The sequence below is a fragment of the Salarias fasciatus genome, chromosome 3, assembly GCF_902148845.1.
Source record: "Salarias fasciatus chromosome 3, fSalaFa1.1, whole genome shotgun sequence".
NCBI classification, from domain to species: domain Eukaryota; kingdom Metazoa; phylum Chordata; class Actinopteri; order Blenniiformes; family Blenniidae; genus Salarias; species Salarias fasciatus.
The window spans coordinates 20870830-20895063 of NC_043747.1; the positions used below are offsets into that span (position 1 = coordinate 20870830).

The following is a 24234-nucleotide window of genomic DNA, read 5'->3' on the forward strand; positions in this document are numbered from 1 at the left end:
CTGCTCCTCCCGCGCCGTCGGACGGCAGTGTGTGGATCTGGAGGTCAGGGGATGCAGGGTGACGGCTGGCTGAGGCTGTGTGCGGCCGCCCTCTTCATCACAGGTCAGTGGAAATCATCATCATCATCATCATCCTCCGAGTAGTGACAGTCAGACTTAGCAGATCAGGCAGTGTGTGTGTGTGCGTGCGCGTGTGTGTCTGGGCTATATTGGGTGTGATCTGCAGGGACGACTGGGACAGTCTGCTCCACCCGGGTGGAGTCGCTGGACTTAGGCTGCCTCCTGCGGTGGGATTGTCCGCACGCCAGTCCTAATGCCACCTACACAGTCCAGACCAAGACGCAGGGGTGAGCACACACACACGCACACACACACGCACATGCACACACACACACACACACAGTTCATCCTCCACAGGTCACTTCTGATTCTGATTGATTGATCTTCTCTCACGCTTCAGTGGCTTCTTCTATTTTCATTTTCCGTAGACTCTTTTCGTACTCCATATTTTCTTCTATCCTTCCTTCCTTCCCTCTTTCTGTATTCATCCATCATTCATTCCTTCATCTGTCTTTTATCCTTTATTCTTTCCTTCCCTCTATTTTTCTTTCCTTCTCTCTTTTCACACTCCCTTTCTTCCTTCTGTCTTTTCTCCTTCCTTTTCATCCTTCCTTCTCATCTTTATCCTTCCTTCTGCCTTTCTGTTGTTCCTTCCTTCTCTCTTTTCATCCTCCCTCCCTCCTTTCTTCCTTACTTGGTCCTTTTCTCTCTTTCCTTCCTTTTTCTTCATTCCGTTCTCTCTCTTTCCTTCTTTCCTTCCTTTCCTCCCTCCCTTCATTCATTCCTCCCCCTTTGTGTCTTTCCTTCTTTCCCTCCTTCCGTTCTTCCTTTCCTCCCTCCATTTCATTCTCTTTCCTTCTCTTCTCTCTTCCTTCTTTTTTACCTCCCTCCCTCCCTCCTTTCTTTCTTCCTTCTTTCCTTTCTCCCTCCCTTCCTATCTCCTTTCCGCCTTCCTCCTCCCTTCCTCCTGTCTTATTTTCCTCCCTCCCTTTCTTTCCCTTCCTTCCCCCCTCCTTTCTTTCTTTCTCCCTCTCTTTCTTCCATTTTCTTTTTCTTACTCCCTTTCTCTCTCTCCTTTCATTATTTCGTCCTTCCCTCCCTTCATTCATTCCCCCTTCCTTCCCTTCTTGCATTCCTTCATCCCCTCCCTCCCACCTTTTCCTTCCGCCCTTCCTTTCCTTCCACCATTTCATTGTCTTTCCTTCCCTTCTCCCTTCCTTCCTTTTTACCTCCCTCCTTCCTCCCCTCCTTTCATTCTTTCACTCCCTCCCAGCATCATGTCTTCATACTGTATTCTGAGGTTCCTCCAGTATCAGTCTGGATCCTGAGTCAGGTGTCTGTCTCTGTCCCTGGGGGGTCTGTCCTGGTCCTGTCCCTGGGGGGTCTCTGGGACAGGGACCCCTGGCAGGACGTCCCCTGGTGCGTCTGGATCTCGTCCCGCAGCTGCGACGTGTCTCAGGTCTTCTCGGACTTCGAGCTGTACAACATGGTCCGGGTGGGGGTCCACCGGGACCCCGGCTCCACCGTCTGGACCAAACCCTGCAAGTTCGACTACAGCGACTTCAGTCAGTGACGTTAACCCCTTCACCTTCAAATAACCTGCTCTATGGCTGCCATTCATTCTCTTCCCCACCTCCAGCCTTCAGCCCTCCGTCGGTCTCCGTCTCTCTAAAGGAGCAGCAGTTGCTGGTGAGGGTGCAGTTCCCCTGTGCCTCCAACAGGAGGTGCTCTGTGGAGCGGTGCTGTCCCATCACCCAGCTCATCCACCCCTGGACCACCGTGACCGTGCACAACCGACTCAACCGGTCTGAACAGCAGGTCCGACGCCGCAGAAAACCAGACTTAAAGGTTTTCTGGATGCAAATCCAGACGTCCGTTTGTTTTTTAAATGATGGAGTCCAGAACTTTACCAGAGCCGAGACTGACGGGGAATTGGAAACGTCTTGTAGCTACAATAAGATATTGAAGTCGTGCAAGGAAAATGAACCTAAAGTTTCTATTTAACTCCTGCACCATGTAGCAGCTGTTGCTAAGGTAACTATTCCCTCAGTGACTCAACGCACCATCTAGTGGTGTGAACTGGTACTGCAGGCATGGTGCAAAACCATTCTTTGAGATGACATCTATGCCTTTTTCTATGCTTTTAATTTGAAGTAACATGAAATCACTTATTGTATAAAGTGAAATTTTCAAATGTGAAATCGACTCCTTCAAGGCTTTTGAACGTCTTGGATCGTTCTGACGTCTGAAGCGGGCATTCCGGTGTTGCAGAGCCGTACGGTGTGGAGCCAGGAGCCGGTGTCCTACGTGGAGTTCTCCGGTTTGTCTCCGGGCCAGAACTACTGCGCCGTGGCCAACTTCTCTTTCCCGACCTTCGCCATGGCCGCCTCACCTCTGTCGGAACCCCGGTGTGTGGAGACGCTGTCCGAGCCAGGTGAGGGGCGGAGCTAAGGGGAGTGAAGGCTCCCGTTCCAGGTGACGACCCTGAGTTCTCCCCCTGCAGACCAGCTGCCGGCGGTGTATCTGGGACTGGGACTGCCTCTCCTGCTCATCTTTCCGTTTCTTACCGTGTTTCTGCGGAAACCCAGACGAGGCGCAGCAGAACCTGAAAACCAGCCCAAAGTCTCGGTGGGATTTAAAGACCAAACCTTCCTCTCTGTGTTCGTCTTTCACCCCACAACACGCTGCTCTTGACTCTTCCAGACTCCGGTTCGGGATCCGGTCTCTCTGGCCCCGGTGACCCCGGTCGACCTTTCTGACGTCCACCTGGAGCTCGCTGATGACCCCGTGATCGTCCAGCCCGTCGAATCGAGACCTGACGTCCAATGATTGATCAGTCACACCTGGATGAGATGCTTTTGTTTTTTTTCAGTTATTTAAGAACTCTTAGCTTGAAATGACAAATGTTTCGAAGAAAAACTGGACTGTGGTGTTCCAGTATCTACCCAACAAAAGTTTTATCAAGGCGTTATTACCATCAATCTACTGAGCGCGTGCAGAACAGCTGTCTATTGTCACCGTGGTTACCACGAGCAGGAGAAAGAGCCGCATTCTCAGTGATCGGAGCGTCAACAAAACACAACCAGAGTTTATGTTGTGTAAACAGAGCTTTAGCAACAAAAAGCGGGTTTTCCATGCGTCCAGAAGAGATTTCTAGAAAAAACACCTCAGAGGCAGAATCTGGGCGTCAAGATGTTATTTGTAGATGTTTGTTGTGCAGACGGGTTGATCCTTTCATAGCGTCAAACATCCCTGACTCGGATCTGGGACTTTCCCAACAAAAGACTTTGAGCTTCCTTGATTCTATTACACCAAAACTTTTAAAAATTTGTACCAACTATATCTTTTTTTTATTATTATTTATTTCAAGTAATTAAATTAATCTTCAGGGTAGTTTTTAACTTAGTTTTCATTGAAGTACTGAGAAAAATAAGTTGTGTTTTATAGACTCAATATGATGAATAAGGTTTATTGCTCATTAGAATGAACTTTTATTTATTCCAAATGAAATTTATAGCAAGTTTCTTTTTCTTTTAGGTTTTTAAATGTTTTCTTAATTTACTTATTCTCGTTCATCAAACTATTTTTTCGTTAGCTGAGAAAAACTTCAAATCTTTCTGATCAGTTCGAGAGCAACAATATTAAGCAGGTTTAGTAACAGGAATAAATCTGTCCTGGTTCTGTATTTCCTACAGTCGGGGTCTTCATTTAGCTTCATCTGGAATTCTGGACTTTTTGCGTCACTGTGCCTTCAGATTTCAGGTAAAATGACTGGAAGAAAAGAGAAAAGGTGCCTGTCGATCAGCAACAGCTAAATGTTGGCAAACTGAACCTTCAGGCTGGATCTTTGTTGTTTGAACTTTGGATGTGATTAAAGAGTTTTTCAAAGTGAATTCAGATTGTGTGTTTTGTGATCTTGACCAGATGACCTCCAGCAGCCCGACGATTGCGTTGAGCAGCAGAAATGCGGCGGTGAGTCAGAGCGAAGAGTTTTCGGTCCGCAGTGAAGCAGGGATAGTTTACCTCTTCTTCTGTGTACGTGCGTCCGCTCGACCGCCGCGGCGGTTTTCCCGCCTTGTGGTCGAGGTCCATTTCCTCTCAACAGGCCGGTCCAAACCGTGAGCCTCTCGTCCTCTGACCCCCCACGTGGCGCCCGGCCTCCTCTGCGGCAGCACAGCTCCCGTCGGCGAAAACACGGAACATGTTGACGTCTCGCCGTTCGGCCTCCTGTTTCGCTGGTGTTGCATTCTTCACGCAACGTGGAGGGAGCCCTGCGGCTTTGGCCTTCCAGCCTTGTTTGTTTCCCCACGCCTGCCGTTTCCAGAGTCCACAGAAACCCGGGTTCGTCCTCCAGAGCCTGGCGAACCGCTCCGCGGCGCCAATTCCGTTACTGAAAACAACCTGATTGATGCCTGAAGCAGAGAGCGGGCGCCTGGGACGAGCACCTGACTGCACCGCAACCGAGCTTCTGCTCACACTGATTTCACAATTTGTCCTTCCAGTTTCTCATCCGGGTTTATTTTATACCACAAAGTGCAACAGGACTTTGACAGGAACTCTTTTACACTGCAGAGACCATTCCATAACGTAGACTCTGCTGGAACAGCGGTGGTTTTTCATTGCCTTACTGCTCCTGAGTGTGTTTGAGCAATAAAATATCTGACAGCTCTGAAATTAGTCAGAATTCTATAATTTGTAGACCGTCTGTGATTTGATGGAATTCTAAAATTTGCAATTAACTGTCTGGACTGGACGCCTCGTTACATGACACAGATCGCCAATAGCCACTGTTGCGGGAGACAACAGTAGAGGCAAAACAAACTTTGGAACTGTTTTTCTTTGCCCTCGCAGTATGCCGTGCTCCTTAAAGGGGCTGTATCATGCAAAATTCACTTTTTGTATGTTTTAACCTTGTTATTTAGTTATGTACTCACCGAAAACACCCCCAAAGCGTTTTTTTCCTTCGTGCCCGCGTGTTTAAGCTTTCCCAGTGTTTGTGCTGCTCTGAGAGGCAGCCCCTCCCGCACCCGTGAAAACGCTCCGTTTCCCACGTTCACATCACGGAGAAGATGGCTCACCTGAGCCCCCCTCCCGCAAGCCCTCGGCAATCAGCGTTGCTGCTTTTTTCTAACTCTGATTACCGAGATAAACTTTAACCATCGTCTGAAAGCAACAGTCAAGCAAGAGCAAGAGTCTGAAGAGTCTGAAGGGTCTGAAGGGTCTGCGCTTGGTGAGTTTCTCACAGGAAAAGACGTTTTTGCGTGTGGAGAAGCTAGAGCTAAAGAGCTAAAGCTAGCCAGCGTATTTGTTTTGAAGTGGTGATTGGTTGAAGTTCGCTGTCAGTCAAAGTCCACAGGGGGAGAGGCGGGATTTTCAGTGAAACAGAGCGTTTTCTCTTCCGGGTTTCAGAATTAGCCCCAGAAAATCTTTTATTTCACACAAAATTACTTTTCCTTAGTGCCAAAAATAAACTATTACCATGTTAATGCCATTTCTAGGGTTTGGACTAGCTAAAAAAGCATGATACAGCCCCTTTAACATCACAGAAGAGGCACAAAAACTTAAAAGGCTCCAGAATTACTTCTTTGTCATGATCGCCAACATCCAGGCCATTTGTGAGAGACAAAATATGTCTCGATAAGTCAAACACAATTATATAAACATATATGGCGACTCAGTTTTCTTGGTCTTCCAGCAGGAAAGTGGCACATTTGAGTTCGACGACTTCAGTGACACGTTACTCATGTCTCCAGGTACGTCGACTGAGATTGTCATATGTCTGCAATATGTCTAAGATTTGTTAAGAGTTGTAGACCTTTCTGTGACCTCTTTGTTTGTGCTCACTCTGAAAGATCAGAGAGCTTCAAAAAGCATTTCTTGGGAGTTGTTGTGGTCTGTTTTCTAGGGTTTGTGGGAATTCTGAAATATGTGAAAGTTCTAGTGACTTCCAGAAATTGACTGAATTCTACCGTTTATCGGGGTTCTAGGATTTGAGAAAACCTTTGTGAGAATTTGTGATATTTGCAGGGTTTTTTTTTTGCGTATTTGTCAGTTCGAACACATGTAAGCGTTCTGAATCAGTGAGATCTGTAGAATGTGAGCTTCCTGAGGATTCTAGAACCTGAAGGCTTTGTTAGGATTCTGAGTTCTTCTGAAACGAGGACCCAGCGTCTCTGAACCAGCGCTACTTTTCCCAGAGCTGTACGTTTGGTCATGCGGCCTGGCTGGAGGTTCCTGTCAGGAAATGCTGAGTCACCGGCCCTGTGACTCACCCCACTCCCGGAGGGGGGGTCCGGCTTGTTTGGGCCCCCAGCGTGGATCTGCAGATGGTCAGCAACGCTCTACTGAGAAGCATTCTGCGTGCTGTGAGCACTGCGGCTAAAAACGATAAGAAAAATATACACTTCTGAGAAGCAGCGGGGACGGAGTCTTGTTGTAACAACAGTCGTTTTATTTTGGCCGAACATTTCATTCATTCATTCAATAATTAATGTACAGGGTATTTACAGGAGGAGGCGGAGCGCTCGCCCCGGCTCGGCTCCGCCGTCTTGCAGTAAAGGTTGGCAGTGCAATCTTGGCCTTTTAAACAGTGTCACTGGGTTTATTTCTCTCGCCTTCACACACACACACAGGCACACACGGTGTCGTAGTGTGTGTGTGTGTGTGTTTGACCCACGTCAGCCTCCTCTCCGTCGTCTCATCTCTTCCGTTCATCTGCGCCAATACTGAGGAGAGAAGGTTTGGTTGATCACGGTTCACTTCACCTCGCCTGTTTCCTGAATTTTATTTTAAAGACACTCACCTGAGCGAACTTGTGTATCTGTTCGACCACGGCGGCGAACAGCGCGCCCACGCTCTCGTCGATCAGGCTCTGCATGTAGTGGACGGCCTCCTCGTCCGACAGGTCCAGTCTGAACTTGTCCTGCACCTGGAAGGGGGGGGAGCGAGGGGGGTCAACGAGAACCTGGGGGCCGACGGCGTCCGCGCCGGACCACTGACCTTCTTCACAGTCTTGTCGGGCTCCAGGGCGATGTCGGGGATGTTGGCGTCCACCATGAGCGAGAACAGGTTGAGGATGAGGTTGGAGTAGCGCCGCAGGTGCAGGAAGGCGGTGTAGCACTGCTTCCGGAACTCCTGGTACTGCTCGCTCTGCATGCCGCCCATGCCCTCCACCATCTCCTTGCTCAGCTTCATGGGCGGGGGCAGCGGCTTGGGGTCTCGGCCCAGGATATAGCCGAAGTCGATGTGGAAGAGCTTCCCTGCGGAGGCAGAGGCAGAGCGGGTCAGCGGCGGCGGGACGGCGGCGCCCGTCTGGAGGCATGGCCTCCTCTGCCTCACCTGTCTTGGTCAGCAGCAGGTTGTCCAGGTGGCGGTCTCCCACTCCCAGGATGTAGGTGATGACACAGTAACCGGCTGCACACACACAAACACACACACACTCCAGTTCATGATGTCTGCAGGTAGAGTAAATCAAGCGTGACCTGATGTGCGGCGTCTCACCGCAGCTCTTCACGTAGGTGTCCATGACCTCGGAGCTGATGCCGTACGGCCCCTTCTCGCTCGGCGCGTGTTTCCTGAAGAAGCTCTGTGGGAGAACGGCAGAACCGAGACGCTCAGGACACGTCCAGACGGTCCGGGTCTGGAACCCGGAGCGTCCGGGACTCACCTGGATGTTTCCCTCCGTCGCCAAGACTTCAGCCACAGGAACCGACTGAACGAACTGCATGAAACCTGCAGGGCAGAGCAGGGCTCGTCATTCTCCACGAAGCCTCAAAATGATTCTGAATTTAACAGAAAATCTGAGCATAATGAGGCGAAAAGCATCGATCCATCTCTCACCGTGTTTCGTGCTGGTGGCTAAAACTTTGTAGGGCGTCAGCTTCAGGTCCAGATTCTCTTTTCTTAACAGCTGCAGCAACACAAGAGAGGAAAGAAGGAGTTAAAGAGATGTTTTGTTGTGAAGCCGGAGTCTGAGCAGGACTCAGAGGGCCGGCGTGAGGCGGAGCGGCTCTGACTTTGTCCATGAGCGAGATGATCTGCAGGATGAGCTGGTCTTGTCTCAGGTCGTCTCCGTGCTTGAAGATGACGGGATACATGGCGCCGTCCTCGGCCTTGAAGATCAGCTTGGCCGGCATCAGGGCGCTCTGGGGGGGGGGGGCGACAGTGAGACGGCGAGGCTCGAGGCAGGAGGACCAGTGGCGGCGGCGTTTACCTTGAAGAGCGTGGCCGTCTCGGGGACGATTCCTCGGATCCGGATCTGCGGCTCCAGGGGAAGCGGGATGGGCTCGATCTCCGACAGGTTGACCTTCTCGTTGTCGGCCAGCAGGGCCTGGAGCCGCTCCGTCTGCGGGACGGACGGACAGGAAGACTGACTCAAACCGGATCGGGGTGACGGATCACCTCCCGCCTTGGCGCCGCCGCCGCTACCTTCTTCTTGCGGTTCCCGCTCTCCCTCTGGACGGCCTTCATCAGCTGCACCAGTCGGTCCACGAACGTCTGCTGAGCCGCCAGGAGCGAGCGCATGACCCTGACGCTCTTATCGCCCTGCGGGGGGGGACAAACCGGCGTGAGGAGATCCGGAGGCGGCGCTCTGAGCTGCCGGGTCAGAGGACGGCGTCTCCCGACCTTGAGCAGCGCCTGGCTGAACCTCCGCATCACGTTCAGGTACATCTCGTGGGTCTTGGGGTCTCTCTGCTGCGTGTCCTGGTCTTCACACTCCACGATCACATACCTGAGCCAGAGAACACACACACCTCACACACACTGAGCTCGCTCAGCTGGGAAACACACACACACACACACACACACACACACACACACACGCCGAGCCGCGCTCACCAGTACAGGTAGTTGGCCAGCGTGGAGTTCTTGCACGCACGTGAGATGAGGAACGTGCACAGGTCTTGCTGCGATGCAGAGACAGATGGAGATCAACAACAACAACAACGACAACAGCAGCAGTCATGAAGCAGGGAGAGGCTCCCGTCGGTGCGGCGTCTCACCTCCAGACTGTCGCCGTCGCCGCCGTCCTTTCCTTTCTGTGCCGCCGCGGTCTGTCCGGTCGAGCCAGATGCACTCTGGGAACTGAGAGGGAAGGAGAGACGAAACCATGAAAATAAAACAAGAGGAAGCTACAACTTTAGAGTCAGATTTGTTTTTTCGTTCTCATTTCTGTGTGTGTGTGTGTGTGTGTGTGTGTGTGTGTGTGTGTGTGTGTGTGTGTGTGTGTGTGTGTGTGTGTGTGTGTGTGTGTGTGTGTGTGTGTGTGTGTGTGTGTGTGTGTGTGTGTGTGTGTGTGTGTGTCGGTTCTGGCCCGCAGCTGGAACATCTGCCGGCACCATTTGGCTCATTACGCTCTCTGAACGACAGATATTCGGATCCTTCGGTTCGGGGTAAATTTAGCCCCGGCAGCGGCTCCAGGTCCCTCACAGTTCTGCTCTGACCCCCTTTCCCGCCTCCGCGGTCGTCCGGCGCCAGAGAGGAGGGTATTTTTAGCGGCGGGGCGCTGACCTGTCCAGTGCCGAGTCGTCTGAAAGCCCCTGGCCGTCCCTCTTGCTGCCCGGCTCCAGGCCGCCCTGGATGTCGCTGAAGTTCTCGTACTTGAGCGCCTGGACCAGCTGGAGGAGGTACATGAGCAGGTCCTGCAGGGGGGAGAGAGGACATCGTCGGTCCGGAGGTCTCAGATGCTGCTCCCCCCACCGTGTCCGAGCCCCCCACCTCGTCGTCGGCCTGCTGCAGGCGCGCCACGGCGTAACGCCGCACCGTGGGGTTGGTGAAGTGGGACGACAGCAGCTCCAGCGAGTCCTCCACGTCCATCGGACGCCACTTCCCCAGCAGCTCCAGCGCCTGCTTGGCCTCCTGCGGCAGGTCCCAGTTCACACACTTCAGGAACTTGGTCAGGGCCTGGAGGGGGAGGCAGACGGGCTCAGGAATCACTTTTCACATAAATAAATAAACGAACGAAACCCTGCCGACACACACACACACACACACCTTTTCCTGAGTGGTGAGATAATATCTGAACTTCCAGACCAGGTCCTGCTCCTCGGAGCTCAGCTGCTTGGTTGGAGGGTAGCTCACGATGATCTGGAGGAGAAAACACACACACACACACACACACACACACACACACACACACACTGATTCACTTTCAAACACGAGGAGGCGGATGTATTGCTCGTCATCCTGACGGTTCGGCGGCGGATCAGTTCCTCACGTTGAGCTGGTCCCTGGTGGCGGCGTTGGGCTTCAGGTCGTGGTCCGACGGGCCGCTGCGGAGGCTCCGGGCCAGCTTGTGGTGCTTGCTCTCCACCAGGTTCTCCTGAGAACAAAGACAGAACATTGACGAGTCGGTCCGTCGGTCTGAAGCTGCCGTGCAGACAGACGAGCGGACCGCCGTCTCACCATGGCCATCTGAGGGTCGGGGACCTTGACGATGTCGCAGCTGCTCAGAACGGGCGACGCCTCGTCTCCGTCCTGAGCGGAGAGGCGGAGAGACGCGGCGGTCAGCCATGAAAATTCTGAAATGAGTCGTGAAATGCCTGAAAATACCTTCTCGTAGTAGACGATGCTGTACTCCTTGTCGTTGGTTTTGACCCGGGGGAACTCCACCATGAGGTACATGAAGTTGGAGCTGCGCTTCTCGCTCTGCGGGAACGACGGACAGACGTTTTCTACGCTTCCAGTCGCGGCGGCGGGCGTGTCTAACACGGCCGAAGGTGCTCACCTCGTTGATCATCTCGATCTCCCTGAAGGTCAGCCGGTCCAGCCAGTCCACCTTCACCATGTGGCCCTGCCGGTGAGCCTTGGTCAGCTGGAGGCGGGGGGGGGGGGAATACAAAGAATTACAAAAATAGAAGCAAAGCAGAAAGAAAACAGTGTTGGATCTGAGGCTTTCTCTCTCGGTGGGGCTGGTGTGCAAACATCCCAAACAATCATGCACACACTCGGTGCCAGCGGTCACACACTCCAGCAGCTCGGCCGTGGAGAGGAAGGTCGCGGCTCGGCCGGTTTATTAGTGGTCGATCTCCGACAGCAGCAGAAGGAAGTGGGAGCAGCTCAAACCAGCGCCGTCCATCTGTTTGGTCAAAAAACTCCCTGGAAGCCCCGAAAACTTGATGAACATCGTTTTTTAAAGTCCGTAGACCAGGGGTGTCAAACATGAGGCCAGTGGGCCCAAAGCTGGCCCACGAGAGGCTCCAGTCTGGACTAACCAGCAAGCTAAGTGTTATGAAATAGGAAAATAAATAAAACATGGATACAGGTTTCAGTTTGTCAAACAGAAGAGATCAATGATCCCTCCATGAAAGCTAGCTAGCTAGCGTTAGCCTCAAAGCCATGCTGTCATGGTGAGTTTGCAAAAACACCCATAATGCAACAGCTGCAGGAGACATTTCTGGGACATCTCGCTGTATTTTGCACCAGAAAGTTTCATTAACATTGGTTTCATGTTGAGATCGTCGAGACTTTCGCTCAGGATTCGAGAACATTTCCGTCTAATTTGCACTGATTCGGCTGGAAAATGTGTTTGACACTCCGAGCTGTCATAGACACATCCAGACCATGCACACACACACATTCAAACTCATGGCAACAACAGAAAACGGAATGGGTGTGTGTGTGTGTGTGTGGTGATGCTTTGAAGAACGCAGCCGTACGACTCTACAGACAGGAAGTGCTCACAACACAACCTCGGTCAGAATGAATCCGTGAGTCTAAAACACACAGATCCTCCCAGTGAAACTTAAAACTGCCTGTAGACATGAATGTGTGTGTGTGTGCGCGTGTGTGGTGTGTATAGGCCTGTCCAGGTGTTGCCCTGCTCCTCTGGTTGAAATGTGACGGAGGATCCTTCTCAGAAACATTCTGGCCGAGGTTTTGTTCAGAAATCACACGCTCTCTCGCCAACAGCGAGTCCTGCTCGTACTCACATCACTGAGTACCTCCAGGTCAGGGCCCTGGAACAGACGGGGGTTTAGACAGCGCTCTGCATCTGGACGCACAGGCTCTCGCCCACCTGTCGTGGTCTTTTAGTCACACACACACACACACACACACATACTCTCACACACTTATTCTAAACCCCGTCCTCTCCTCGGCGGCGTCGTACCTTAGCGAGTCTCCCCATCTGGTCCTCGGTCAGACTGCTGCTGGTGCGTCCCGGCGTCGTGGTGGGCTCGCCGCCGTCGCCCTCCACGCCGGGCCAGACCTTCAGGTCGTGCATTCCTTGCCGGAACATGCTGGAGAGAGAAGGGAGGAGATTAAAATGCTTCCTCTGGAACTGAGAGAGTGAAACATTTTGTGAGAGCTACCAGGAAGTCCGAAAATATCCTAAAACAACACCGAGGATGGAAAATATTCATTGTTTGTGTTACCAATGTAGTAGCTTTGGACTAATGGGCTCAAGAAAAAAAAGAAAATGTTCCCCTCCTCTCACTTCTCCTCCATCCTGAGTCTATCCAGTCAGGAAGTGAAAATACTCGTGCGACACTCACCCATACTTCCCGAACAGGGTGACGGTGGTTCCCCCGACGGGGACGGCTCTGCCGGGGCCGTAGATGTCCCACACGGTGAGAGCAACCTGGGCACTTTGAGGAAGGTCGGGGTATTTGACCGGCAGCCGCAGCCACTCGTTCCAGCTGAGCAGGACGGCAGCAAGAGAGAGAGAGAGAGGAACCCAGAGACGGTTATTTCGCTTAGCGCAGGTTTCATCTGCTATGTGGTTTACAGATGAGAAATGTGGGCTCTTACTTCCAGCGGGTGCTGAAAGCTTTGTAGGAGGTGCGGACAGGCAGAGCCAGAGGCTTCCCCTCGGCGAACACCTGGCAGGTGACGTAGAGGTCGGAGCAGTTCTCCTGGTAGAGGCCGGAGAAGCGCAGCATGGGGTCCTCCAGCAGCGCCTTGTAGCTCCTCTGCTCCCGTTTCCCCTCCAGACTGCCTCTGAGGAGAAGAGAGGAGGGCAGGAGTCGACACGCTTAACAGGGCAGGCGTGACGGAGAAGCTCATGTCCCGTGATGTATCAGGGACGGTTTATTAAAAGCTTTTACGACCTGTGGTGGATGCACATTTTCTTAGAAACAGCATTCTTTCAAATTATTATAGGGGAAAAAATAAAATGTATGGACATTTTATTTTGTTACGGTTGAGAAAGAGTTTATTATAATAACTGGCTGAGAGTCGCTTCATGTCAAAGACATAATTATGGAATCTAAACACGATATAACATTTATAAAGAAGCATCTCTTTAACAATATCAGACACACTGATATACAGTCCACTCATATCATGAACAATATCTATATATAATGTGTGACTCAGTAAAGTCCATCATGAATGAAGGCTACAAACAATCACTTACGAATTAAGATTTATTTTAGGGCCCGCTTTATGCTATGTGATTTTACTTTAATACTTTTGTAATCATGTCTCACATCTAAAAGTTCATAAACAAAGCACATAAATAACTTTTATTCCAAGGCAATAAAAGTAATTTAAACTAACAAAACTAAGTCATTTAGAGAAAGAAAAATAAATAACTTCCAGACAGGCAAACACATAAAAAGTAGCAAGTAATTGCTAACTGTCTTTACACTGTAATTGCACAGTTAAAATTGGCTTCATGTTGGGATTGTAGTCATATTTAGTAGTATTAGTTTGGTTTTGAGAAAACAAATATTTCATTAAACTATAAAGTTTAAATATAAATGTTATTTCGGCACTATGTGATGAAACTGGACTGTCTAATAATAGTTCTGAGTGACAGCAGCACAAAGTTGAATTGAAGTAACTTAGCTAGCACAAATGCTAGCTAAGTTACTTTAATTCAACTTTGTGCTGCTTGAGCAGCCTGTTTCTCGCAGGTCAGTTGTCACAACAGCTGAAGAAGCTGAGAATAGATGAAAAAGTGAGAAACCAAGAGAAGTCAGAGACCAGAACCCAAAGACCGAAACCCTCCGAGAGTCCAGACTCACATCTTCAGTTGAACATTGATGTCCAGGTCACAGCTGTAGACATAGTTGAATTTATCAGTGTCCATCTTCCGAGGGGGGAACTCTAGTTTCTATACAGAACCAGAACCGGGACCAGGACCAGAAGCAGGACCCGGACTCCTTCAACATGAACTCCGCTCTCACGGTGGACGGGAGACTTAGTTAGCGGATAGGCCTCGACTCTTCACCATAAACAGTCCCCGGAGCCCGGCTAGCGGCCCGAACACAGCCCGAACACACGGCCGGAGGGTCCCTCGTTCTGTATGCTCCGCTCACAGCGTCTCTCCGAGCGGCTGCGGTCATGAAAGAGACATTATTTTACAGAAAGTCTCTCCGGACATGATTTGGTATTTTCGATTAGCTTCACAACAACACTGCAGTAAATACACAGGAAGGGGAGAGCAGTCGATCTGCGCTGCTTTCAGGCTTGCATTGCTAAGACAGCGATCCTCGGAGCGTGGATTGATTGGTCGAGTCTGAAGAAGGAAGTAGAAAAAGAGGCGGGACTTACACACTTTAAAGGAGCAGTTCAAAAAAAAAAAATAGAAATCTCTTTTTTTTTACTTGAAGTACATCCCAAAGTAAACTTTTTAGCGCAATTAAAACTTTATTCTGGACTAGTTCAGGCAGATTAAGATAAATACCAAACAAAAATAATCCTAAAACATATATAAATGACCAGAAAGTGAGCTAAAAAAGAGGCTAAAACAGATATAATGTTACTGAAGTCAGGCTGAAAAGGGGCCCAGTGCTTTGCAAAATGACAAAAGAAGGTGGAAAGATTAATCCGAAATGTGACAGATTATGAGAAAACAACATACAATCGATGGAAAATTTCAAACCAGGGCCAAAACTTCCTCACAAAAAGATCCAATTTGGCACACCAAACCATCAAGCTGAGTGTTAAAATGTCAAAGAAAACATTGATCTTCTTCTTTTTTTTTTTAAACACATTTCTTAAGAGGATATGTTTTTCTGTACATTTTACTTCATTTCACACCACAAGGTTTAATTAAAATCGAATTGATGTTGACATATTTTCTGTAGCAGTTGTTTGGTTTTGTGAAAATCGATATCCTCATCACATGACACGACACTGAAAAAGCTTTCAAGTTTAAATTGAAAGTTTATTATGGCATTATTTTACCACTCCAGATGAAACTTGGCTGCATGTGGCCCCTGAACTTGACAGCCCTGCTATAAACATGACCAATAACAACAAACACTACCCATGAATAAAAGCCCGACCCTGACGCTGAATCCAGTTCCTGGCTGTTTTCTCCATGGAAAGTATTCAACCAGTACAAACAGTCCACACTGATGTCACGGTCAGGGCCTCGTGAACTTCCAGAGGCTTTCCCAATTAAAACGCACTTGACGCCAATTAAGTGCATGTCCGTGAAGAGGAACAGGCGTGTGGCTGGAAAAAAGCCTCATGTTTTGATGAGGTCCTCCCAGTTTATCAAGGCTGACGACAGCGCAGTGCGGCGCGGCGGGTCAGATCCGGGCGGGAACTCTTTGTCGGCGTATCGTATGGGACCCACAGGCTTTGAGGCCGTCGGCGTCACCCAGGCTGAACTCACGGACTGAGATTTAAAAAGACTTCCCACTCTATGAAATACAGTCTCATCCTTAAAGAGTCATCATAAGTAACAGATTGTTGAAGATATGAGCACATTTACCTGGTTATTCTTGTTCAGGATGATTTAAATGGAAAGAAACCTGCTGGGGAGAGCCAGCTGTGAGTCACACAGGCTGAGAGAATGAAGAGGCACATCTGAGTGATGGGAGACTGTCAACGCTGTAACTACTGTGGGGGGGTACGAGAGAAAAAGGCAAGGCAAACACCCAGTTACGAGGCTCCGGGGCCTCCTGTGAGAGGGATTTTCCTACGATCGGCCTGCAGATAGGAAACAAGTTGGAAGAAGATGAGCTCATGTTTTGCTGGCAGGCAGGCTGATAAAACACAGCCAGGTCAGGTCAGATGACGTCCTGAGGCATCTTTGTCAGTTCTGTGATGAATGACCTGATATAAACATTACAAATACAACTTGTCCAATGTCAAGTAAACAACACCGCAATGCAGGGGTGTCAAACATAAGGCCCGTGGACCTTATGAGATATCAGTGATGCTGCCACGCGATCAAACTGGCCTCAAAGTCACGCTCTCGGGGTGAGTTTCTAAAAACCTGCAGAATGAAGTAGCTATAGGAGAAGTTTTTCAAATATTTCTCTGTATTTTGAACCAGAAAATATCATTAAAATCAGTTTTATATTAAGGTTGCATGTGTTTGACACCTCTGTCCTAATGTATTTCATGTTGATATTAAGGAAGCCAAATGTTAACCCAGACTGTGGTATTGTTAGAGCACACAAAATACACATCCAACTGTAAACGGATGAGTCTCGACATATAGAGTGTGATGAAGCCGTGCAATAGGAGCTGCTGTTATGTTTTAATTAAGTAGATTAATCTCTTCCTCCCAGTGAAAACACTCTATATGCAGTCTACACTGAAAACTGAACACATTTTTAAATGAGTTGGTGACTTTATGGCCTGTAAAACATTATATAGAACAACAGAAACCATGTGAGAAAAGACTATCTTTATGTGGAAATGTGTGCAATTTTGTTCCGTTTAATGAATTCTGGCTAAATTTAACACACACATATGGCACATAATTGCTAAACATGAAAATATTTATTCTTGTTTTCTCAGTCTGTAAGTGTCCTATGAAGGGTTAAAGGTGGTTTACATCCACTTCAGTCATATTTTCAGTTTCTGTGCTGTGATTTGGCCCATATATTTATATATACATAAAAAGAGGCTGAATGGTGGTGAATCATGTTTGATAATTCCATCCCATCCCTCCTCTCCTCCTCCTCTTCCTCCCCTCTCTTGCTGCCCCTCCCTCTCTTAGTCACCACATGGATGTGTCATTGTTTCTATCACTTTAGAGGTTCATGCCCGCTGAAGCGCAGCGAGGTGATCTCCGGAAGACGCCGTGCCAAGACACCACATTCCCTTCAGTTTTACCCCCCCAACCACACACACACACACACACTCACACACCTCCTCTTTATTCCCCTATGGATGGCACCTTCTCCAGCCAGGGCAGCGGGCCACATGACGCCATGAGGCCACGCCTCCACGCCGCGCTCCTGCAGCCTGCCGGGGTATAAAGGGGGCACTGGAGGAGCCCGGCAGACCAGACAGAGATGGAGCTGACCGGGGTCAACTGGGTGCTGCTGGCGGCGGCGGGGCTTCTCCTGTGCACCGGCGGCGGCTCGGCCGCGCCGCTGGAGTGCCACTTCGACTCCAGAGGTGAGCGCCCACCTTTCACAGCCTCACACACTCCCTGCATGCCAGGGTTCTACAGCGTTCTGCTGAAAAATACAAAAAAAGCTGCAGCGGTCAGTGTTTCCTCGTGTGTTTCCAGCCCTGTGTGTGTTCGAGGGAAGGCACTACTCGCTGGGAGAGACCTGGATGGACAACGCCTGCATGCAGTGCACCTGCCTGCACCCCGTCGGCGTGGGCTGCTGCGAGACGTGAGTGCACGCACGCAGGGGTCAGGGGTCAGGGGTCACGGCCAAACCACAGTGTTAACAAGAGAGTTACTGTTCTGATTTTAGTTATGAAACATGAAGAATTATCTTTCTGATAGAACCTCCAGGAAAAAGAAAGCTGATTTCTTAAACTGCTGATTTAAAATGGATATAATGCTGGTAATCATAAAGGAGTTGATGAAAACACAGGAAAGTAGAACCAGCAGTGAAGAGTTTGAGCTACACTGCAGGTTCTTCATCACACAGAGTGGCTCAACGGTTTTCACATGTATCATCATCATCATCATCAACTTCCTGCTGCTAGTTAGATTCTTATGACACATTCTGCAGCTGCCATAATGATTTATTCTATTATGTCAGTTTATCTCCATGACGCTCACTATAAATTCATCTCTAGATTACAGTCTGGAAGTGACGAATCTAAAAAAAAAAAAATCAGTTTTATTTCCAATAAATCATAGTTTCATCCTCCACTTATTTTGTTTTATCATGATTTCTCCTAAAATTTAAAGAAATCCAAAAATCTTTGTAGGAAAAGGCAGTCCCTCCTTTTCCTGCTGATTCTCTCAGACATCTACCTTTTATTATAGGTAATATTTCAGGTTGGTGATTCCTCCCCACTGGATAATATAAAGGATCCCAACAGATATGAAACTTGATCACATAGTCGAAATAAAAGCATCTTTTGATCCTAAAACAGAACTAAACAGCATGGTTGTTTAAAAGAATCAGGATTTATCGAACTCGTCCGGGTCATATTCTACTGCTGGATTAACATTTCAGATTTGGCTTATGTACGAAACTTTAAATATATTTCTGCTTAACTCGTCACACAGTAACATAACGTTTTACACACCAAATGCATGAGTTGGGATTTTCCTGGAAGCACTTTTTTAAAAACGCCATAATACTGAAGAGCTGCTCTCAGCACTCCTGAGGACGTCGTGATACCACTGTAGCATCAAATATTCAAAACATTACAACAATAAATCTATAAATTTGAATGAGTTTTGTTCAGTCTTCCAATTTAAAACTTTCTATATGAATATTCCTTTTATATTTGTTACTGTCAAAAGAGGCAAAAAATATGTAAAGAAATACATTTTGAAATATCATTAAATAACACAATTATCTTTAGAACTTCCTTCAAGTATCAGAAATACAGTATTTTCATAATCCCACGAGGAAATTGTGACTGATTCACGACGGTCTTTAAAATCCAGCCGATTTAATTCCGATACCTCTGCACGATGAGCTCAACATGAACAATGTTTGGTGTCAAAATAAAAGCAAAGCTTGTGATATTTTCATCATAGTATGTGCTTAAAGTAATTAAAACTGCACTGACTCTGACATGCGGTTGGTTTTGTTTGGGAAAAGTCAGAATTACATAAAGCATCTCTACATGCTGCAAACCAGAGGTGTCAAACATCAGGCCCGTGGGCCAAAACTGGCCGGCAAGAGGCTCCAATCCGGCCAAACCACCAAGTAAAAATGTGGAGATTTTAGTCATTTTCTGCACTAATTGTTGGGTTTTGTGTAAATATAGCATTTTTTTCAGTGTGTGCCACCACAGATTCACAGTTTAACCCCCCTCTGCCTCCAGGGTGCACCGGCCCGTCGACTTCCCCGCCTGGTGCAACGTCCGGGTGGAGCCGGTGACCTGCAAGGTGGTCCTGGTCCAGACGGCGGACCCCCGCCTGCCGTGCTCCCCGGGCGGAGCCGACACGGACCCCAGCCAGGGGGCGCTGCAGCTGCAGCAGCAGCTGGACGGCTGACAGACACGCCCCGCGCCCGCCGCGAGCAACCGCTTACAGAAACGCCACGAGTGACGACTGAAGCTTCGTATATGATCGCAGGAACGACGTTTGCCCCTGAAAGTTTATTTAAAAGGCAGTTTGAGGAACCAGTCGTTCTTTAATCTTCTGTATTTAACAGCTCTCACACTTAGCAGCTAAAAGAAGCAGTAAAATGAATTTAAACAGATGTTTTTATACTAAATGCAATATTTCTATACTTCCCTCTTTAGTGTTTTCAGATGTTTCAGATACAATAAAATATATTTCTGTTAACTTCGACCTGTTTTCTGCTGATATCCAAATAAAGGTCTTGAATATTTCTGACGTCTCTCTGTGGTTCCTGCACAGCCACAAGCTGCAAATAAAAAAAGAAAACAAAACAACAAAAAACAACAGCTTGCATAAGCATCCATGTTTTGGTAAAAAGAGAGATTTTCCGAGAGTCGGATATTAAAATAAATACAGATCGTCAGAGTTCGTCGTGTTTGGATGGAGAGTCTGATGTGAAAGATAAACAGCAGGTCACATCCGTCTGCATCCGCTGGCTCTGGAATAGCTTCGTGTTGCTGGAATGTGCAGCGCTGAAAGACGCACAACACGCACGCACAATCGCACACACACACACACACACGCGTGCGCTTGCGTCGGCTCAGTGAGGGGAGCCGGCGACAGTCAGATGGTGATGCTGTTGGTGCCGGTGAACTGCGACACGTAGGACGCCAGCGCCGGGTTGGTGGGCAGCACCTTGATGGGCAGGTTCCAGCTGAAGGTGTCCACGTCCACGTGCTCCGCCCCTGCCCACACCGTCACCTCCGACTGGTTCTGCAGCACGGTGGGCGGCTCCATGGGCTCCCGCGCCGTCACGAACTCAAAGTGCAGGCGCCACCGCAGGCTGACTGGACGGAGGAGGAGGAGGAGGAGACAGAGACGCTTTACTGATCTGACATAAAGTGATTAATGATCAGGAACACAGTCGTGAGTGTTTCCTCACTGACCTACGTCCGTGCTGAAGCCCGGCGTGACGTTGAGGGGGATGGGCAGCGAGAAGTGGCTGGACGCCGTGTGCAGGCAGGACTCCAGGTGGCGCCCGTGTCCCGTCACGCTGACCGCCTGGCCGGGCCGCCGCCGGTACGCCTCCTGGATCTCCTCCTCGCTCTGAAGGCTCACCGAGTACTGAGGGCGACAGACGCACGGGTTCAGACGCTCCGGCCGCGGACGGGGGACGGGCGGACGGCCGGGCGGCGGACGCACCTGCAGGCAGGGGATGTCTCCCTCCGAGAAGTTGAAGGTGCCGATGATGTCCTCCCCGAGCCGGTACACCGTCTTGAAGATGCAGAACTTTGCCACCTTCCCGCGCATGTTGGTGATGTTAAACATGTCTGAGCGGAGTGGGAATGGAGGATTCTTCATTATCACACCAATAAATAAAGAAAGAACAAGAAATGAACTCCACTATTAAGTGTCGTGGTGTGTTTCTGGTTAACATCATGAAAACTCTTTGTCTCTTCCCCCTCAAACTCCTACAAAATGTTTTATGTAATGCTAGGTATATCCAGTAGATGTCCCTGTGACCAAAATAAGCCTCAACAATGAGATTCTAGTCTGAAAACATATAAATTCATGTTTTTAGTGATAATGTTTTTGCTCTCTCTATATTGTTTTTTGCATTGTCTTCTTTTCAAATCATTTATCTCAGTTGCACAAATGTAAATATTCTATTAACGTCTGAAGCTCAGGTCTCAAGTTTCCTCTTTTACTCAAGCATCTGTCATCAATATAGTTTTCCTTTTACTCTTGATGACATTTTATGAAAAAGATTTCACAATTTTATAGAATAACTAGAATAAAATCGATTTTAAGACAATGAAATGGCATTAATAATTGAGAAAAAGAGGAAGAAACAAACACACTAGACAGCAGCTACAGGGGTTTCTGCTTAAAGCAAAGTGTAGAGAGAGAGTGTGACTCACGGGGGCAGCGTCTGGAGGTGGTGACCATCAGCATGTCCAGGGCGCGCTCCAGAGGCCGGGCGTCCCTCCGGCTCGCCTCCTCCTCCTCCAGGAACGGGTTGGACGGAGAAACCTCCTCATCCTGAGGGAACGGAGGCTCGGGCATCCCTGCAGGTTTAAGTAGTCGATGTCAGACGTGACATTAAGAAGGGTGATCGATGGTGGAAAATGATGAAATACATACAATTATAAATACATTAAAACATGCAATGTAGAATAACAGTACAGCCGCAGACTAAACTGGTTTCTTCAAATAAATCATCAACTAAACGTCAAGTAGACAGACTGGAACTTCTGTTTTTTGGTCTGTTCAGTGATGTGCAGTAATAATATAACAATAACAATAGCCGTTCTATTTCTTTCTTCAGTTTTACCATCATGATTAAAGCTCGTGTCCGGAGTCTTGAAAGAGAGAGGGTTTTTTTAATCCAACGTCTCAGGTTCCGCCCTCCTTCTGCTTTCATGAGTGACCAGGCCACGCCCCTTTGATTGTGCACGCTATTATCTGTCGGGTGAAAATGAGAGCCTCCGAGTCCTACAGCATCCTCCATGTTTAGCTGTTTACGGTGGATGTTCAGCAGACAGTGGATATATCTGAGGTAAGCGCGGCGGCTTCTGCGGAGCTAACTCTCCTCTGCCTGGGCGAGCGGCCGTGCTCTCTGGCTGCTCCACACTTTGATTGACAGCACGAGAATGCGGAAGCTCGAAATCTATTGGCTGACGCTGACCGGCGCTTTTTCGGATAACATGGGGGTCTATGAGACGAAGGCGGGGCTCATAAATACATTTTTATATTGCTTTATGTTAATATTATATTGTAGTATCGAACCAGACTGACACATTTAAGCTCTGTTGAAAAATGATACATATGTTGGAAACAAACGGAAACTCCGGACACGAGCTTTAAGACAGAATTAAAGAACTGACCATTGAGCAGGCAGTGAAATGACTCCCACCTTGCAGGACCAGCACCCTGAACGGGACTCGCAGCAGTTTAATGGGCGAGTTGACCCTCTGACAGCCGATCGTCAGCTTGTAGACGTATTTCACCGCCTGACCGCGGAAACTAGGAGGGCCGTCGATGGGTACGAGCTCACTGTATGAATCTGGAACAGAGAAAGGGAATCACATGGCATTTAACACTTTCACGAAACTATTTCAAGGTGATAATTGAAGAGAATATGAAGCGTTACATACAGGTTTTACTCTCTCCAGGATCCAGGCGCAGGTCACAAAATAGTATCTTGGGTGGTGTGTCCAGCACACACTGTCCACGCTCTCCTGGAGACGGATGCAAACAATACTAGGTTAACATAAGTGGAAAAACTCTAAATCTTTGTTGTGTGGTTACTGAAGAGGTGAAAGCTCCCAGCATGCTGCCATTCCCTGCCCTCTCACCTCTGCTGGGAATCAGCACCGTGTCGCTCTCGGCCTGGACGTCCTGCTTGTGGCCGCGGGACGGCAGGGCCACTCTGTTCTCACTGGCATGAAACTGACAGTGGATCTGAGCACTGGCCCACGCCAGCATCTCACTGGAACACAGTCAGACAGTAAACGTTACACCATGGCACTTTGAGTTCTGCTTCTCAGATTCCAGTTTATTCCACACAGGACACCAAATAAACTACATTTTCTTGCTGCATTTACAGGGAGAGTCTTTAAAACAACAGAAAGGTCCTCTGACTTGTGAAAAAGTGTAACTCTACAACACACACTTACTTACATTAGGATTACTGAAAAATAGTACAAAACATAAAATCAGTAATTCTCTTATAGAAAACAGACTGAATCTCAGTAACACACTTATGTTACAAGCCATATAATTTTAATTATTATTTTGATTACCGGCTCGAAAGAGGCAGACATGGGATACCTCCAGGTGAATGAGATGGTGAAAGGAGTGAAATCCTACCTGCTGGCTGAGGTCGACAGGTGAGACATGGGGTTGGTGAAGGTTATCAGACACTCCATGAGCTCCCCGGCCAAAAACACGGGGCCTCTGGCCACGGAGGCGACCACCTCGATCATCTGCAGAAACAAACCAACAACGCCGCGTTGCCAATTTAAAGTTAATTTAAAGTGTGACACCGAGACCCTAAAAGTTAAAACCTTTCAAAGTGCAGATTCGTATCCGCGCACTGCTGACCTGTTGGGCCCTGTTTGCTAACCGAGGCTGTTTTGAGGGCTTATAAAACAACTTACCTCAGTCCTAAGTGAAACAACAGTCGGAAAAATACTTCGTATAATCCCAAAGGCCACCTCTGGGTACTTTTCAGTTACAGGAACACCATATTTAAAAGTCTTTTCAGACAATCCAGCACGGCTAATGCATTCAGCTAGCACTGCAGCGACAGTAAACAACACCGTCTGAGAAGACTGTCCGCTGACGGGCGGCCAGTCACTAACCCGAAGAACCAAAACATCGGTCGAAAAAGATGAAAAGGTTAAAATACAAATTAATTTTCTTTAAAGATACTGTTTAACTTAAATACAAAGCATTTATGAACCTAAAACTGTTTTTGAAGAACAATTACCTAGCATTAATAATTCCTGTAATAAGTTTTGATGGACCATTCTAAAGCCGTCCCACTAGTCCGGAAGCGAGAGGAATAGTGTTGCTATGGCAACACGAAGACCTCCCAAATAAAAACAGCCTGAAATTAATTTTCCTTTCCACATTATCGGTACTCACTAAACTAAAAACATAACACAACGGCCCAGTAAGCCGTATACTTATCGGAACTCACATAAACTGCTGGGAGGACTGAATAGACCGAGCCGGAATGAATACAATCTCCCCCGATTACAGGC

At 48.5% G+C, this 24234-nt stretch overlaps 4 protein-coding genes across 4 annotated transcripts; 2 read left to right on the plus strand and 2 right to left on the minus strand.

The window, feature by feature from the left end:
• The first annotated feature begins 51 nt into the window (after positions 1-51).
• On the plus strand, positions 52-2814 carry LOC115382317 (uncharacterized). The gene is made up of 5 exons (XM_030084040.1): positions 52-103; positions 227-347; positions 1456-1625; positions 1700-1878; positions 2332-2814. Exons 1-5 carry the CDS (start codon positions 52-54, stop codon positions 2509-2511), a joined length of 702 nt encoding a protein of 233 aa, XP_029939900.1. The 3' UTR covers positions 2512-2814.
• A 3691-nt stretch (positions 2815-6505) lies between these two features.
• pik3c3 (phosphatidylinositol 3-kinase, catalytic subunit type 3) lies at positions 6506-14455 on the minus strand. Its single transcript, XM_030088475.1, has 24 exons — positions 14031-14455; positions 12811-12999; positions 12555-12698; positions 12170-12299; positions 10787-10873; positions 10612-10707; positions 10465-10536; positions 10277-10381; positions 10054-10146; positions 9778-9963; positions 9571-9701; positions 9063-9144; positions 8899-8966; positions 8686-8791; positions 8488-8604; positions 8273-8404; positions 8076-8204; positions 7900-7969; positions 7727-7791; positions 7561-7645; positions 7399-7473; positions 7060-7319; positions 6863-6988; positions 6506-6785 (listed from the first exon to the last, which is right to left on the minus strand). The coding sequence occupies exons 1-24, from the start codon at positions 14093-14095 to the stop codon at positions 6771-6773; spliced, it is 2628 nt and encodes an 875-aa protein (XP_029944335.1). The 5' UTR covers positions 14096-14455; the 3' UTR covers positions 6506-6770.
• Positions 14456-17138: 2683 nt separating this feature from the next.
• msmp1 (microseminoprotein, prostate associated 1) lies at positions 17139-19393 on the plus strand. Its single transcript, XM_030084049.1, has 4 exons — positions 17139-17188; positions 17234-17373; positions 17489-17597; positions 19222-19393. Exons 1-4 carry the CDS (start codon positions 17139-17141, stop codon positions 19391-19393), a joined length of 471 nt encoding a protein of 156 aa, XP_029939909.1.
• Positions 19280-23928, minus strand: rgp1 (GP1 homolog, RAB6A GEF complex partner 1). Its single transcript, XM_030088491.1, has 9 exons — positions 23626-23928; positions 23336-23451; positions 22822-22955; positions 22621-22704; positions 22380-22529; positions 21385-21531; positions 20666-20793; positions 20410-20587; positions 19280-20310 (listed from the first exon to the last, which is right to left on the minus strand). Exons 2-9 carry the CDS (start codon positions 23449-23451, stop codon positions 20087-20089), a joined length of 1161 nt encoding a protein of 386 aa, XP_029944351.1. The 5' UTR covers positions 23626-23928; the 3' UTR covers positions 19280-20086.
• Positions 23929-24234: the final 306 nt, after the last annotated feature.